Source organism: Aplysia californica, unplaced genomic scaffold (assembly GCF_000002075.1).
Source record: "Aplysia californica isolate F4 #8 unplaced genomic scaffold, AplCal3.0 scaffold00015, whole genome shotgun sequence".
Taxonomy (NCBI): domain Eukaryota; kingdom Metazoa; phylum Mollusca; class Gastropoda; order Aplysiida; family Aplysiidae; genus Aplysia; species Aplysia californica.
In genome coordinates, this window is record NW_004797285.1 from 2,618,134 (window position 1) to 2,634,707 (window position 16,574).

A 16,574-nucleotide genomic window follows, 5' to 3' on the forward strand; every position below is an offset into this window, starting at 1 on the left:
GCGCGCCCTAGCTCTAGAGGCTAGGACCCTAGGCTAGGAGGTGGTCTGCTAATTATAATGTTCAAAGAGGCCGATCTCTTTAGATACAGCCTATCTCTAGAACTAGATCTATATTCTAGACTCTAGTTCAGTCAGTAGATATCTAGATCAAGATTAGATCTAGAATTTCTAGATCTAGAATCTAGATCTAGATCTAATCTAGATCAAATCAGGCAGCTCAGCATCAACACAACAGTCAACAGTCAACAGGACAACAGCCACACACACAGTGAGTCTGTACACTTACGGTAGCAATAAACTTTTCTAAAACAGAGACAGCTTCTGTTTCGGAGCAGTCGTTGAGCTTTTTAAGCTCGTTCAACTCCATGACGAAAAGTGTCTTTGACACAATTAAAAACAAAGATTGATTTATATTTCACGTCTTGGAGACACTAAATTTCACTTGTTTATCAGCGACATTTTGGAATCCATTATCATATGGACCTAACCAGGAGGAGGAAGCCAAGTGGAGTATGGTACCGGTATTCTTACAATAAATTAGGCCCTAAATCTTCGCTCTTAGAATTTGCTGGGAATATGATAAAACATAATATCCAAACAAATACTATGAGCTATAAATTCCTTTCATTGACTTGCTATGAATCCGTCAACCCTCCTATCATAATATTTTAAAATTAACAGTTTCAATACAAATTGGCAAGCTATGGGCAGCTTTGTCTGTGCAGCAGCATCGAGGAAAAATCAATAAACAAATGGGAGATAACTCGCTTTCTCCGGTTATATTTCAAAAGTTTATATAATACTGAAAAAATCAAATCATATATATTTCAGTTTGACACTATTTTTTAAATTTGGATTAATCGTTGTTTATAGACTTTATTTTTTTTTACATGCAATATATATTTTTTTACATTTACTGCGATATTCGTCACCAAGGCGAATCAAACAAATATAAGCAAAATGGCTGACCAAGACGCCGGAGATTGGAAAACTCAAACTTTTCATATTCGGATGAGATTTGATCGCCCCCCAGGGTGAGTTAAATGGATGCAAGACGATTTTGCAAACTGTAATAGATCTAGTTTTTCCCCATGGAGCAACAAGGTGAAAACGAGATATGCAAATTGTGTTTTGAAATGCTTAGCAGCTTGCAGAGCAAGTACACAACATTCAATTCATAGACTACTACTAATCTAGATTATATCTATCTAGATTCTAGATCTAGATCTAGATCTAAAGTCTAGTACGAGTACAGTACACTTCGAGTCGGAGGAAATTAATTATAGATCTAGATTCTAGATCTAGAATCTAGATCTAGATGGAGAAGAAGGGTGGCGAGTACATAGGAGTGTGGAGGCGTCGATCTGTCTGAACGATGAGATAGATCTATATATTATTATATATAGATCTAGTGAATATTATATAGGAAGAGGCTAGCCGTACTTAATGGTCTTGCCCAGTGATAGAACCGCCCTTGGCAAATGATGGACTTAAATTACCCTTTCCCACTTTCTGTTTGAAAAAGAAGAAGAAGAGTAATGACTTTCTCTGGAAGTTAAAGCATCTCGTTCATTCTTTTTTAACAACTGGAGCAAATTTTGAGTAAAGACTTTCTCTGGAAGTTAAAGCATCTCGTTCATTCTTTTTTAACAACTGGAGCAAATTTTTAGTACATATATTTGTGTGAATTTGTGTATGAGGCCTGGACTATAATATACTACTATATCTGATTGTAGTAATAAAGAAATACATTTGTGAGGCAGCGTGGTGGAATCAGGCTCTCGTCAAAATAATAAAATTGAAGAAGACGGCAGTTTTCTCCCTGTTTAGCAATTTTTATCAAATTTTTGTTTTTTGACTCAAGACATTTTATGTCCATTTACAAACACATTCCTTTGAGGATTTCACCGAAAACGTTGATTAAAGGAACAAAAATATAAATTTACAGTTTCCATGGACTCTCCAGCTTTGGAATTTACCAAGCTTTGGTGGACATTTTCTCGCTAATTTTACCTCTTTAACCAGGTTACCCCCCCCTCCTTCAATCCAAAATATCTCCACTTCTATTGAAGATGGATGGGTAACTTTTTTCATTGGAAGCAAGACAAATGAACAAGCTTTAAGATAATACCAATAACTCAATATGCCCAAAAATTGACGAGAGCCTGATTCCACCATGCTGCTTCACATTTGTGTACACATGAGGCAACATGGTGAAATCAGGGGCTCGTCAAAATAATGAAATCTGAGAAACGGGCATTTTTCTTCAAGTTTGAACATTTTTATTGAATTTTAATTTTTTGGCTAAAAAAACCCTGATCTTTAATGTCCGTATAAAAACACATTTCCATGTGAATTTTATTGAAAAACATTGATTAAAGGCACAAAATATGTCATTTTCCAGTTTTCAAAGACTCTTTAGCTATTGGAGTTACCAAACTTTGGCAGCCATTTTCTCACATTTTTCACCACTGAAACCAGGCGACCTCACTTCCTTGAATCACAAATACCATGAGTTCTATCCAAGATAAATGGATATTTATTTCACCGGAAACATTAAGGGCCTCCTTCTCGATGACTACATAGTTTCTGCATCTGTCACGTATGTGTCACTTTCAGGTTTTGTATCAAAAGAGGGCTCTTGCATGATGGGAAAACCCCCTCCAGAGTTAATAGAGTTAAAATATTACTGACTGGTCAGCTGTTGTTACTTGAACATAAACCAATGTTTAACACTAACCTTCTGTCTGCCTGCGCCTACTGCAAGGCTTAGCCAAACCTGTTTCTCTCTGGGTGGGGATCCTTTCCTCAGCGATGGGGCCCCGATGCGTTGGAATCTCACACGTTACACAGAAACAAACAGAGCTCTAACTAACCTTTTCTCCACCCGAACTCTCAGCAGGCCTCCTCTGCCTTGCTACAGCTCTCCCCTCTAAAGTCTAACCTGTAGTAACCCAGACTGCTTTTATAAACTTGCAAACAATACAACTGAACTGAGACTCACACTTTACTCACTCTCAGGCTTTCAGCCAAATAATACAATAGGCTAGGCCTAACCCCCTGCTGCCACAACCAAAAGCAACCAAATAAACCACATCAGCTAGGGTAAACAGTGGGAGGGATCAGAAACCTTGCCTATGTGCTCATCAGCAATTGGTTTATTCATAGGACAGGCTAACAATAATGATAGGTAAATGGATATTCCGGCTCATCCACAGTATCAGGGGCTGAGAAATAATTTATGGTAATGTGTTCGGCATTGAGAGAATTCTGTGGCCAACTTGGACAAAGTTTTTTTTTTGGCTATTGGTTGACAAAATGTTAGTTGTGGTGGCGTTGGACAGGTATCGTTTTAGGCAGTGCCGCTATACAGAAAAAATCCAAAGGGGAAATGGAGTAGCTGTTTTTTGACAAGCTGTCATTAGCTGGTGTGCTTGGGTTGGCAAAGGCAGGCCAAAAATAGGAAAAGGACTTATCCTTGCATCATTCTCCATGTCTTTTCATTAAATTATTATATCTGTTCAGTCTTTTTAAGTGTCTGTCCATGTGTGTATCATTTTGTCTTCATTTTATATCTTCCTTTATTCTTATATCTTAAGAAGTTTGATATGAAACTTATGATTTTAGTTGCTTTAGTTTTCTGTAATGATAATATATGTTGCCTTTAAATTTTTCTTTTTTAAGACGCCCGGTATGCAACATTTGATTTTAATTTTTTCTTTTCTTTTTTTTTTTACTGAGATGATAATGTATTTTTCCTTTAGATAGATCTATATTTATTAAATATTTTTTCAAATCAACACTTTTTCAGGTCGGGAAGAAGATCAGATAGAAAATCAGAACGGCCAAGGTTGCCAGTGACCTCACCATTTTTCAACAAAGCAAAATCTGATATGGTCAGCTATGAAGATTTGCTAGTGGCACAATACTTGGATGAACTGAAAAGGCAGAACGCTGATCATCCAAGAGAAAAGCAACAGTATGTATTGTCCTGTTTCTATTTCAGTCATAATTCTTTAAGACTAAAATAATATTTTAGGTATGATTGAGTAATCTCACGAGCCATAACTCTTTAAGACTCAGATTTTTTAGATTAGACTGAGTATTCTGGTTATGGAATAATGTACATTACATAACATCTATGTTATAACTGTTACATAACGTATCAGGATTTAGACAGTACCTTTCTTTAACTCAGTAGTCACTTTTCGGTTACAGTGTACTAGAGGCCAAAAATAAAACAAAGAGCCCTTTCAAGCGTGCATTTCTTCACTCTCCCTCAATCTATTTGTACCCACAAACCGAACAATATTATATGGTGGCAGCGGTTGACAACGGTATATAAGTGTCATTTCTTTACTTTTTTAATAATGGCTGAACACGACACGGATGTTAACGTTCATCAGGCCGGTAAAACAACAGTTCATCACCGCATGTCTCTTCCCCCGCCGAAGCTCTTTGATGGGAAGGCAGAGTCGTGGCCTCGTTGGACACAATGTTTCAACAGGTTTCGTTTGTGCACGGTTCTGCCAAACAAGTTACAGTCAGAGCAGGTCAGTACTCTGCTGTACACTATGGGGGAGGTAGCCGACGACATCCTCACGACTTTGTCAGTGGAGGAAAGCACCGCTACATACACAGAAGTGGTAGAGGCGTTTGACACTCACTTTGATGCATGCAAGAATATAATTTTGGTCATGCAAAATTCAACAAACGCACTCGGTTACCGGGAGAGAGTGTCGATATATATTTATCGAAGACTTGCACTGACTTGCAGATGACTGGATCCCTCAAAGATGAGCTCATAAGAGACAGAATGTTGTCGGAGTAAGGGATGATGATCTGTCCAAACAGGTCTGATTGAAGCTCAAACTCACCCTCTGTGAGGCTATACAAATAAGCCGACAAGCTGAAGCTCATGATAAAAGCCTGACACTCGTATGCCCTTGAGTTGAGCTAGTCACAACAAAACCACAAAACATGCGTAGTGTGTCGAGTGCTTCAAGGCCTCAGCACAAACCACACACTCCACACACAGGTTCCAAGAGACCTTGTGGATACTGTGGTCGCCTCCCTAGCCACAAATGAGATGCCTGCCCTTCCAAGTCAGCAGTCTATGGTTCCTGTGGCAAGAGAGGCCACTATAAAGCAGTTTGCCATAGTCACCCCAAAGTTCAGGAAGTCACAGCCAACTCCATCACGTAGCTGAGGCCCCAGACTTTTTAGGTTCCATCACTGCAAATGAAATCGACAGCCCAGATGAGTGGTCTGCAATCATCAAGTTGAATTCCGTCCCAACGAAGTTCAAGCTTGATACTGGTGCTGCGGTCTCTGTCTTTGGAGACAGAAATGTGGACACTAGTGAACCTCTCAATAGCTGCAGCAAAATTCTAAAAGGCTCTGGTGACACAACTTTGTCTATTCTTGGCACCTTTGAGGCTGATCTAAAGTTCAAAGAAAGGGCAATGAAAGAGACAATATTTGTTGTAAAAGACCAATCACCTGCCCTACTCAGCAGGTCAGCTTGTGGGTCTCATTGCCAGGCTCAATGCTGTCGACGAGACATTTCCTAATTTCAAAAGGAAGTTCCCAGATGTCTTCAAAGGACTAGGATTACTGAATAACCCATACACGATCAAACTACAAGAAGGCGCTGATCCTGTTGGCTTGTACACAGCACGAAAAGTTGCACACCCCCTACTGCCAAAAATCAAGACCAAAATTGACCGCATGATGATTTCACCCGTAATGGAGCCCACAGAATGGTGTTTCGGCATGGTTGTTGTGCCAAAGAAACGGTTCAGTTAGAATATGCCTGGACCTCACCAGTCTAAACAAGGCAGTGTGGCAAGAAGTCCAGCCTCTGGCATCCGTAGATGAACAGCTTGCCAAGCTTGCAGGGTCTACAGTATTCACCAAAATGGATGGGAAGAGCGGATTTTGGCAAATCCCTCTCAATCCAGACTCTAGAAGGTACACTACCTTCATAACACTGTTTGGGAGATTCTGCTTTAACCGTATTCCTTTCAGCATATATCTTCAGCCCATGAAATCTTCAAAAGGAAAATATGTAACATGATGGACGGCTTTCCAGGTGTCATTTGTCACATAGATGACATTCTCATACATGGACCTGATCAGGACACTCACGTAAGCAATTCAGACAAGTCCTGAAGCGTCTCCAAAGAGCTAAGATTACTCTAAACGACAGGAGTGAATTTTCACAGCCATCCTTCAAGTTTCTTGGGCAAATCGTGAACAACTCAGGCCTCAAGGTAGATCCTGCTAAAGTGGAACCCATTTGAAAGTTCCCTCAGCCCAAGAACCTCACTGAACTACAATGCTTTTTGGGTATGGTGAACCAGATGGCAAAATTCTCTCTTAATTTGGCTACTGCAACTGAACCTTTGCGAGCATTGCTAAAAAAAAGACTCATTGTGGACCTGGGGAAAACATCAAGAGGCATCTTTTCAATGCACCAATGATAGCTTCACCACAACACCTATACTGGCACACTACTCGCTTGACCGGGAGACTATCCTTGCTGCAGATGCTTCCTTGTCTGGCTTCGGGGAGGGGGGGGGTACTTCTTCAAATCTTCAAATACAAGATGATAGTTCTTGCAGACCTGTCGGCTATATCTCTCGAGCTCTTACAGATGCAGAAAAGAACTATGCAGAAATCGAGAAGGAGGCCGCTGCAGCAACATGGGCATCAGAACGCTTCAGTGAGTACATCCTTGGTTAACAGTATACACTGCAGACTGATCACAAACCCATGGTCTCTCTCCTCTCTATCAAGGAACTCCACATAATGCGCTTTTCACCAAATGTGCTGCACGTTTCATGAAAGCATCAGATCACTGCGAACGCACTTTCTCGTGCTCCAACAAATCTGCCATCAGATGCAGAATCTCTCTTCGTTGACGAAGTAGCAGACTTCACACAACAGGCTACTGACTGCCTCCCTGCTTTACCACAGAGACTTCAAAATATCGTCTCACAGCAGAGGAACGACCCAAAATCGTCGGAAGTCCCGAAACACTGTACATGTACCAAAGGCTGGCCAAAATACATGCCTGAAATCCACTTCTGAAACAGTATTGGACTAATCGTCACCATTTCAGCATTTTAGGATGATATCCTTTTGTTTGATGATCAACTTGTCATTCCACTAGATTTGAGAATGGACATTCTCAGTCGACTCAACGAAAGCCATCTTGGCATCACAAAATGCCGAGCTCTAGCTCAAACTTCAGTCTGGTGGTCCCACATCACCAGTCAGATGGAGGACATGGTGAAGAAATGCAACTCTTGTACAAAACTTCGTCCTGTCCTGAAGGAACCTCTGCTCCCTGCCTCGTTACCAGACCGACCTTGGTCTCGATGGACCATGGATCTGTTTGATCTTTGACCTGAAAGGTCAGATCTACATTGTCGTGGTCGACTATTACTCTCATTGGGTAGAGCTACGCTTACTTGAAAAGCTCAACAGCATATTCATTATCAATAAAGTTGTCCATCTTTGTCACTCATAGCATCCCAGAGGCAGTCATGTCCGACAATGGCCCTCAATTTTCAAACGCCAACTTCCAAGCTTTTGCAAAAGAGTTTGGCTTCATTCATGTCACCAGCTCTCCAAGATATCCTCAAAGCAATGGTGAGGCAGACAGAACAGTGCAAACAGTGAAGTTTCTCCTCAAGAAAACCAAAGATCCATACTCTGCCCTCCTGCTATACTGGGCTACTCCTTTACAAAACTGGTATGCCCCAAGTGAGCTCCTCATGGGAAGGAAACTCCAAACCGAAGTCCCCATTATGCAGGACAACTTACATCCAAGTTCTGTTGATCTACCCTCTAATCGTCAAAGGTCAAAGTGAGGAAAAGAGGAAAGAGATCATGTGGCTACAGTACAACAGAGACAGGGTGTCAAATCTCTTCCTGAACTTTGCCCCGCTTATTATGTCCATATTCGAGAAATAGGCCAACCGGGCATCGTAAACAACAGACACCCCAATCCGTGCTCCAACACAGTGACCCTTGAAAAAGGGAGCACCGTCCGCCGCAACAGAAATCATCTCGTGGCTACTCGAGAGCCTACTACAACATCCACACCAGAGCCCAGGGACAACACACGGTCTTCGATATGGTAACCTGATGCCCCAAGCCCTGCTCGGGAGTCGGCGCAAATGCTAGCGGCCCCAGCAGAGGCACCACGTGTCAGTCGATACGGCAGAGAAGTCAGAGTACCAACGAGAATAGACCTGTGACCCAATGACTGTGTGACCTATATTTAGCTCTGTGTTCTAAATTCAAATCAAAGTCTTAAGACTCTTTAATTACAGGTTGTGAACAAGTGAAACTTATAAAGATCTATTAAAAATAGATTATCAACCATTGGGACAATAACTTCGGGGAAGATATGGAAAAATGTACATTACATAACACCTATGTTATAACTGTTACGGGGGTGGGGGTGGGGGGAGGGGGGGGGGCACCATGGGTCTGGGCGTGGAATGTCGCTGGTACAAATGCGTCACAGTCTTTTTTCCCTCCAGCAACTGATCATCTTTATTACAATACAATGATAAGCTGGTCTTGACGTAGATCTACGTAATGAATTGTGCGCTATCTTGAATTGTGCGCTATCTCACTATCTTGAATTGTGCGCTGGTCTAGGGAGTCAAAAGTTGCCGTTTGTAAGGCTACACAGCAACATAACTTCTTGGCAAACAACCAAGATGACACCAGCGTGTATTTGAACAAGTCTGTCTTTTTTTTTGCACAGCTCATTATATGCAGGCCTTTCAGGCACCACTTGTTACTACACTTTATACATTACTTTCTCAGTGCTTGTAATTATCTACACGAAACCTCATGTTTGCTATAACGAACTCTCAGATTCAACGAGATTTTAGGTCAGGCCCAGCGACCCCGTTGAATCCGAGTTCCACTGTAATTTTTCTTTTCTGGACAATTTGATAAAACTCAATTTTATTTTAAACATTTGCTTTATTTTGGCTGTAAAGTTGGCAGAAGGAAAGTCTTTTATCATATCAGGCCCATATATATAAATAACACACATTCAGTGTCAGTGTGTTTGAGATATCGGAAGCCTTTTAGAGGTCCTAGTATTGTGGCAGTATCGCTTACTTATTTATTTTCTATGTTTTCAGTGGTCAGCCATCCCCATATCTGCAGCGACTACCGCATGGTGTTCGCCACACACGTTTTAAGAGGCGTCCAATGTCAGCTTCAGTGGGCTTTAGACAGTCAGCTGGCAAACCTAAAATTGATGCTAAATTTATTGCTGATGCAAATCTATGGGACCCTACCAGTCCTCGAGACTTGAGACGCAACCGCCCAGCAAGTGCTCCAGTCAGACGCGTGAGGTAAGATCTGTGGAAAATGAGAAAGATAAAGAGCCAAACGAACAGATGGAAGACATACAGAAAGACAGACAGACAGAAAGAAAGAAAGGGAGGTACAGATGAAGGGAAACACAAAGAGAGAGAGAGAGAGAGAGAGAGAGAGAGAGAGAGAGAGAGAGAGAGAGAGAGAGAGAGAGAGAGAGAGAGAGAGAGAGAGAGAGAGAGAGGGGGAAGGGAGAGAGAGAGAGAAAGAGAGAGAGAGAGAGAGAACAGTCTTATTGGTTGTTTTTTTTGTTTTGTTTTTTTTCTTTCCGTGTCCTGATTTTGGTGCCCGTTTTTGTTGGTTACGTAAAAAGAAAGTAATGGTGCAGATTGTTATATGAAAGGGGAATTGTTGAGTCGGTAATGATGATGGTGATGATGATGATGATGATGATGGTGTTGTTGGCGATGGTGACGGTAATGGTAATTGTGATGGTGAGCATGAGGATGATTATTTATGTTGGCGATGATGATGTTCTGATGTAGGAGATGACGTGCGTATTAGTCTTAGTGTTAACTCATTCGCTACGTATTATTTTCGGCTTGTGGACGAATTCTTTTCGGGAGGGCGAAATGAGATGATGACTAGTGCGCAGTTCACAGGTCTTTGGGGCCATAAATTCAAATAAATATCAACATATTATGTACCAACATTTTCAGTATGGTTTGTAGAATACACCTGCATTATTTATTTGCGTATTTTTCAACTTTGGTTCCTGTAAGAGGCGATTATGCAACACAATTGTGATTGGATGCGGATAAAATTGGAAAATAAAAAATTTATAATCTCAGGTGAAACTAAAAAAACATGTTTGCACCTAGTCAAATGATACCTCAAAATAACCATAACTGTATATAGAACAGGAAAATATTGAAAAATGTGCAGTTATTTTCATACATTCCATAATATTTGTACATTTGGATCATAACATCCGATATTGAAAAAAAAAAATTTTTTAAAATAATTTAGAAAAAAGGATCACAAACAGAAAAAAATACGCGTAATTTATATGGAATTATTCAGAATTGCACTTGGAATAAACCTATACATGTCTTGAGTGGTACTTTTTGATTAATTTCAACCAAAAGTAGTGATTTTGGGGAGAAAAAAATATTTTGACTATTTAGATCTAGGCCTAGATCTAGCACTCAAAAATATTGATTTCTCAATTACAGTGCACTGGCAATTTGCGTCCAATAGTATCAATATTATAAAGAAGAGTCCTACACTTCTTTAGTGAGCAAAATAATTATACATTTTGTTGTGTAAAATTACTAAGACTGGTGTCTGGGCTATAATTTGGGCTTCGCGATAAAACAAAGTCGAAAAAACTACGAAATCATGTTTCAAAACTGAATCAAAACTTCCGATTTTCGGTGGAAACGCTTGACCCGGAAGTCAACATTATATTATGAACTTTATTTTAACATGGATAAGTGGATTGGAATAGAAACCAAGCTAAAATTGAACGTCGGTTCTCGAGCCACAGGGGGCGGCTTAACGTACTGACGGCACTTGAGCCGCGCCGCCCCCCCACGGCTCGGCGTAGCGAATGAGTTAAGTTTGTTTGGTGGTTACTCTAGATCCCCGCCAGGCTGTCCTGGGGGGCAGGACACAACCCTCATTCCCAACTCCTCGCATAGAGTGACCAAAAATTTGGAAATAATTCGTCATCTTCATCCCTAGCATTTAATAAAAGTAGGCCGAAGAATCACAGGGGGGCCGTTGTTAGTGTATTTGTTACCCTACATCTATGCTATCATATTTTCAAAACAGTGAAAGGAATGTGGCCAATAATCTTCATAAAAATTAACTTTCAAAGGCAATGCAGACTAACTTGTGTGCTTACAAGTTATCATTATCGTCGTTCGCAACCAGTCCCGAGGTACTTCTGTCTTATTGTTATTGTTCAGAACTGAGAAGAATTTTAACAAAAGACCTCATTCAGACTGAACCAAGAACAAATTTTACATACGATTTGTATTTCTACATTTTATATGCAAATATCATTTTCATTTATTTATTTGCTTTTTGTTCTCAATTTCATTAGTTTAGAATAAAACACGAATGAGTTTTGGAAACCCATTCTTTTAGTTCTTGTGGATGTAAAGCTTTCACTGTTTTAACCAGAAATTTTGTGGCCTGTGTTCTATGTCCAAAGTATTTATCTCTTTTTATTCAATCTTGTATTCTCACAGGCCATTATCGGGAGTATCTCAAAGGTCAAGACCACCTTCAGGTGAGGAAATATTTAAAGCAAGATTTAATCATAGAAACAATTATGGAAGCGTGGGGTGCTTTGTTTTTTCTATTGACATCTTCTAGATGGACGTGGTTTTTATTGTTTAACTGAAATGAATATTTCATGATTAATGGGGATTTTTTCATTTCTTCGTAATTGTAGATTGGCCTTTTAGTGATTTACATATTTCTGGAGAATGTGTTGTCAGTTTTCAGACAAAAAGTCTGTCACTTGTGACTGGCTTGTTCTAGAAACTTGCTCTATTGTAAAGCTACCATTAATGAAATATGATGGCAGTCACAGATGCAAGAGTAAGACTACCCTGAGAGGAAAAGGCGATACAAATTGTTCAACATTTTGTCAACTCCTTTGTTGGTGGATGTTGCTTTATATGATGTTGGAGTAACTTCTTTTCTCCACTTCAAAAGACTTTCATTTCTTTTCTCTACTTCAAAAGACTTTCAGTACTCTGATCTGTTTATCAATGATCGGGTATAACAAAAATTTTGACTCTTGTTATCTCACTATCTTCAGAGTGACCTCTCTATGTCTAGTAAGGGAGTAGACTCAGACTTAATCATGGGAGTGTGTCTACAATTTTCTGGCCTGAGTTTGATTCTTTGTGAAGATGTGTGGAATAGAACATCAGTCATTTGTAAAGCAAATACCTCTGACAGCTTTTATTGTGAAACTGTTGGGAAAAAAAGCATACTCAAGGATAAGAACTGACTATCCTGATTTTGATATATTGGTGTCCACTATTTTATTTCAGGACGTAGATCTGTGTTCAAGCAGCTGCCACATCTAGTGAAAGCTTATGCCTATATCAACGGTTGCCGAGAGAAGTTTGCTTATCTGGCAGCCCCCAACATCAAAATCGTAAGCAGATTTGTCTGGCAGAATTCTTTTTATTTTATGATATCAAAGTCATATATATTGTCAGTCATGTCTAAAGATTTTTTGTAATATGTGCATACATGCATACATTAATGCTGAAGACAAAATGTGACAAAGAGAAAAAAATAATCACCATATAAACTGTAGATGATGAATAACATATGTATTAACTTAGGACATTTATTCGTCATAGATAAAATTAATGTAGTTTTACGTTGGATCAGCCATTAGTCATTTAGAACTTTTGTTCCTGTGGTCAGCAAGATATTGAACGTAGTTTCCACTCACCTTGGTAACATGCTTTTTTCAGTATACTTAGGTGAATCAAAACAGGTCTTACCAAACATGATAAACTTCTTGTTATTACCAACATTTTGCTCTTTAATTTTGTGTTTGTTTGTTTGTTTGTTTTGACTTTTATTTGTTTTTAGTACAAGTTAAATACACAGTTTGTATCGCACCAATAAAAATGTCCTCTCTTCAGATTAATTACCACATCTTCACACCAGCATATATCTACTCAATAAAAAAATAGATAAATAGATAAAGAGATGTACTGGAATGCAAAAATGTTAATATGATAAGAAATTGACAGTGAGGTTTATTGCACACGTTGATTTACTTTGGTGTGAGTTTTGGTGTGAGTAGGAGTCAGCACAGGGATTTTTGGATATATAGGACCATGTGTCTGCTCTGCTCTCCCCTGAGGTGTGCATATTAATGTAGGTTTGCCTATTCCCTGAGGAGCTAAGTTCTCATGATTCAGGCACACTCTAAAAGTTCTCATTTTGGACTGATTCCAGGATTGATTGAATATGTTTTGCATTTATATTTTTATGCTAGTTTGTTTAAGTAGTCAACCTAAAAGCACAGATACTGCTGTTGCAGTTAAAGAATACCCAACAAAAATAACAATTGTTTAAAAATAATATATTTAATTCATCTTTTATTTGTGATTTCAGTTTCTGGAATTTGCCACTGAGAAGCTGGATTTGCCCTTTGCTGCCAGGAGGATATTTTTAGAAGATGGCGTTGAAGTGTTCTCTGAGGCAAACATACCCCCTGACAGTGATATCTACATATCGATGGGAGAAAAGTTTAAGGATCCTTACAGATCAACAAAAAGTGAGTCAAACTATTTATCTTAATTACTGTTTAACCCTCTCAGCCCTTCAAAATGCTCATCCAATCAGTGTCTGTGAACTGAAATAACAACCAGTCGGGTGGGGGGTGTTGGAAGGCTGCCTAGAACTGACCTTTGTTTCTTCTTTTCAATTATATATCAGTATTTAAAAAATTGATGCTACCTTAGAAATGGATATTACACTCACATGAAAATTTAGACGTGAAAAGATCCAATTGAAAGATTATATTCCAAAGTGTTGTGACTTTTGATCAGTTTGTGAGCACTTTGGTTCATCATAGGTTGTGGCTAATGATGCTTGCTTGTCAAATAAAATCACATAAAATCTGAGAAAACTCATTTTTCTTTGCTGAAGCACAAAATGACACCATCTTCCTTGTATATTCAGGAACTTACATGAACTTCTTTAAATGGCTTAGATTATAATATTTTTGAATGCGGAACAAAATATTAACTGAAATAGATAGCACACTGTTACTTTGTTACCCGTACAAGCTGCCTGTAACCTGAGGTTGCACATCGGAGGCGATGCAGTAAAATTTGAAAACAAGTCTTTAAATCAGGAGTGCATTTTGCTATGTGGAATAAAATCATGACATTATGTTGTCAAAAGTTTTTTGTTTTTTGTTTGTAATTATTTTTGGTCTTGTGCAGGGAGTATGATTGCAAGAAACAGTTCTGTGTGGACGTTGACAGGCATAGTCCTTCCTGAAAAGGGCCGAAAGAAAGGTGTCAAGCCAAGATTGTCCCGAAGAATGAGGTAATGTAGAATTGGTATCTCTCGTTTTGGTCAGGTTAACTTTTTTTTCGTGTTAGCTGTGAAAAGAAAATATAATGAGACGACAATGATGATATATTGAGGTTTCTTGATTAAGAGTGGAGGTTTGAAAGGCACTTATAATATGTACTTATCTATCCCTGTTGTTTTTACTGGTCTGCTTCAGATTTTTTTTTGCCCTAGAACTGTATGACCATTGTCATTTCTAGTAAATGGTAAATTGGAATCAATTAGATGTCCATAGGTGGTACTGCACACATGTAGAGTTGTGATTGGCTTCAGTTTGAAGGAGAACTATGGCTACAAATTGTCATTTCTATGTTTTTGATATTTCTTCAGAGCTCTATGTGAAAGCAGCACAGTGAGAGTTATGGTCTTTAAGAATGGTGATTGCAAAGAGCCCATTGATGTTGTTGCTGATTTGGAAAACCTGGACTGCGTAAGTTTTCTTTCGTCTCTCAGATCTTTTTCTCCCTCCCAAATGGGAAATGGAATTGGTTTTACTAAGACAGACATTATTAGAAATAACTTCACGAGAAGGTGCAAAATTGACTAATTTTATTATTATCTGCATTTGATTACCTCGGAGAAAAGTGAAAAGTTTAGATTATGTCAAGTCCAGCCTATGAAATGTTCAGAAAAACGATGTTTAATTTAAAAAATCAGAATAATTGAGAAGTGCATTCAAGCATCTGTGCTGGGTTGCACACATATTTTGTATCTTCTTTAGTATACCATTTGGACCTCTGTGTCTCCTTTTTCTTTTCTCTGATAACAGGGACCAGTGATCTGCCTTCAAAATGGTCTATATGTGTCTTTTCAGGCTTTAGCTCATATAAAAACGGAAAGCTCGTTGTTGATTATTTTTGATAGAAGAGGTGTACCACTTTCAAATTTCTAGTAATCCCTCCCCCCCCCCCCCCCCCCCATTTCCAGTTTCTAGCTGCCAGCACAGCCAAGCTTGGCCTTCAGATTCCTGCAAAGGCTGCCTATGATGTTGAGGGGAACCGTGTGACAAGTCTATCTAGCGGTAAGCAGTAGTTGATGGCAGTTATTGCATTGCCGTGCTTGTTGTATCTTCACAATTTGTACGCTGGTTATTTATGTAATGTCCAGTTTAAAATCAGCAGTGGTCTGGTATGATCATAATTTTAAAGACTGTTTTTTCACTTTCGAAACTTAGAGTTTAAGCTTGCAGTTATGATAATAATTTATCCCTCACTGTCTGATGGCTCAGAATTATTTTATTTTTTTTGCACACAACGCCAATATCTCTATGTTTGGGTTAGATGTTGTCCTGTCGCTGGTAAATTCTCTTCCTATGGGCATGTGAAGCCAGGAGTGTCAATTTTCTGCCGTTAGCTGTATATGAATATAATGGTAAAAAGTGAGAGCAATCCAAAGACATTAGAATGTTAACCTCTCCTGGCACCTTTCGTGAGATAGTATAGTGTGTCACTGTTACATGTTGGACTGGCACTAAGATGTAGCTGATAATAGTACAGCGTACAAGGAAGTCACAAAAAGGATTCCATACTTTCAAATGTTAGTTAAGTTGATAGGAAGGCCAGCCATTAAGCTCTTCTGACTCTTTTGAACTTAATGTTTTAAAATTTCCTGTTTTGTACAGCGCCATACCTTTTTGATGAGGATGAGGATGGCCAGAAACTGAAGAACCCAGTGCGGGGGCCATTGTGGGTGTCCACAGGAGGGTACCCGATGCTTGACGGCATGACAGGATTTTTGAAGAACAAACTGCGGGCTTACAAGGACAACCTCAAGAGACTGACAAAATACAAAGAAGATGTAATTCTTTTCTTCTCTTTTTATTTTTGCTTAGGATAATAGGTCAAGGTTATTTTGGCCTTTTGTACCCTTGTTCAGTTAGTTTGGTCTGAAGGGTCAGATCAGGCCTGGACGTTAGACTGGCCAGTGCACTCTTTTTAAATGGACATTGGCTTGAGTAGAGTGTGAACTGTTTTAGTTATAGTAAGTATTTTACGGCACTTGCAACACAATAAGGTCATAATACTCCTGAAGATTAGAGGTATTACAAGAGAGTTACAAACATAAAAAAGAAGGAGGAGAGATAAGGACGA

At 39.2% G+C, this 16,574-nt stretch overlaps 2 protein-coding genes across 2 annotated transcripts in view; one reads left to right on the plus strand and one right to left on the minus strand.

The window, feature by feature from the left end:
* LOC101848257 (synembryn-A) overlaps positions 1-506 on the minus strand; it is a 26,255-nt gene extending 25,749 nt beyond the window's left edge. Inside the window, exon 1 of the mRNA XM_005090321.3 lies at positions 287-506. Coding sequence (XP_005090378.1) covers positions 287-367 — 81 coding nt within the window. The 5' untranslated portion in view covers positions 368-506. The remainder of the gene's footprint in view (positions 1-286) is intronic.
* Positions 507-798: 292 nt separating this feature from the next.
* LOC101848629 (doublecortin domain-containing protein 1) overlaps positions 799-16,574 on the plus strand; it is a 46,239-nt gene continuing 30,463 nt past the window's right edge. Inside the window, exons 1-10 of the mRNA XM_005090323.3 lie at positions 799-1,034; positions 3,812-3,979; positions 9,177-9,392; positions 11,613-11,653; positions 12,429-12,535; positions 13,516-13,678; positions 14,352-14,457; positions 14,815-14,914; positions 15,412-15,505; positions 16,106-16,281. Coding sequence (XP_005090380.1) covers positions 961-1,034; positions 3,812-3,979; positions 9,177-9,392; positions 11,613-11,653; positions 12,429-12,535; positions 13,516-13,678; positions 14,352-14,457; positions 14,815-14,914; positions 15,412-15,505; positions 16,106-16,281 — 1,245 coding nt within the window. The 5' untranslated portion in view covers positions 799-960. The remainder of the gene's footprint in view (positions 1,035-3,811; positions 3,980-9,176; positions 9,393-11,612; positions 11,654-12,428; positions 12,536-13,515; positions 13,679-14,351; positions 14,458-14,814; positions 14,915-15,411; positions 15,506-16,105; positions 16,282-16,574) is intronic.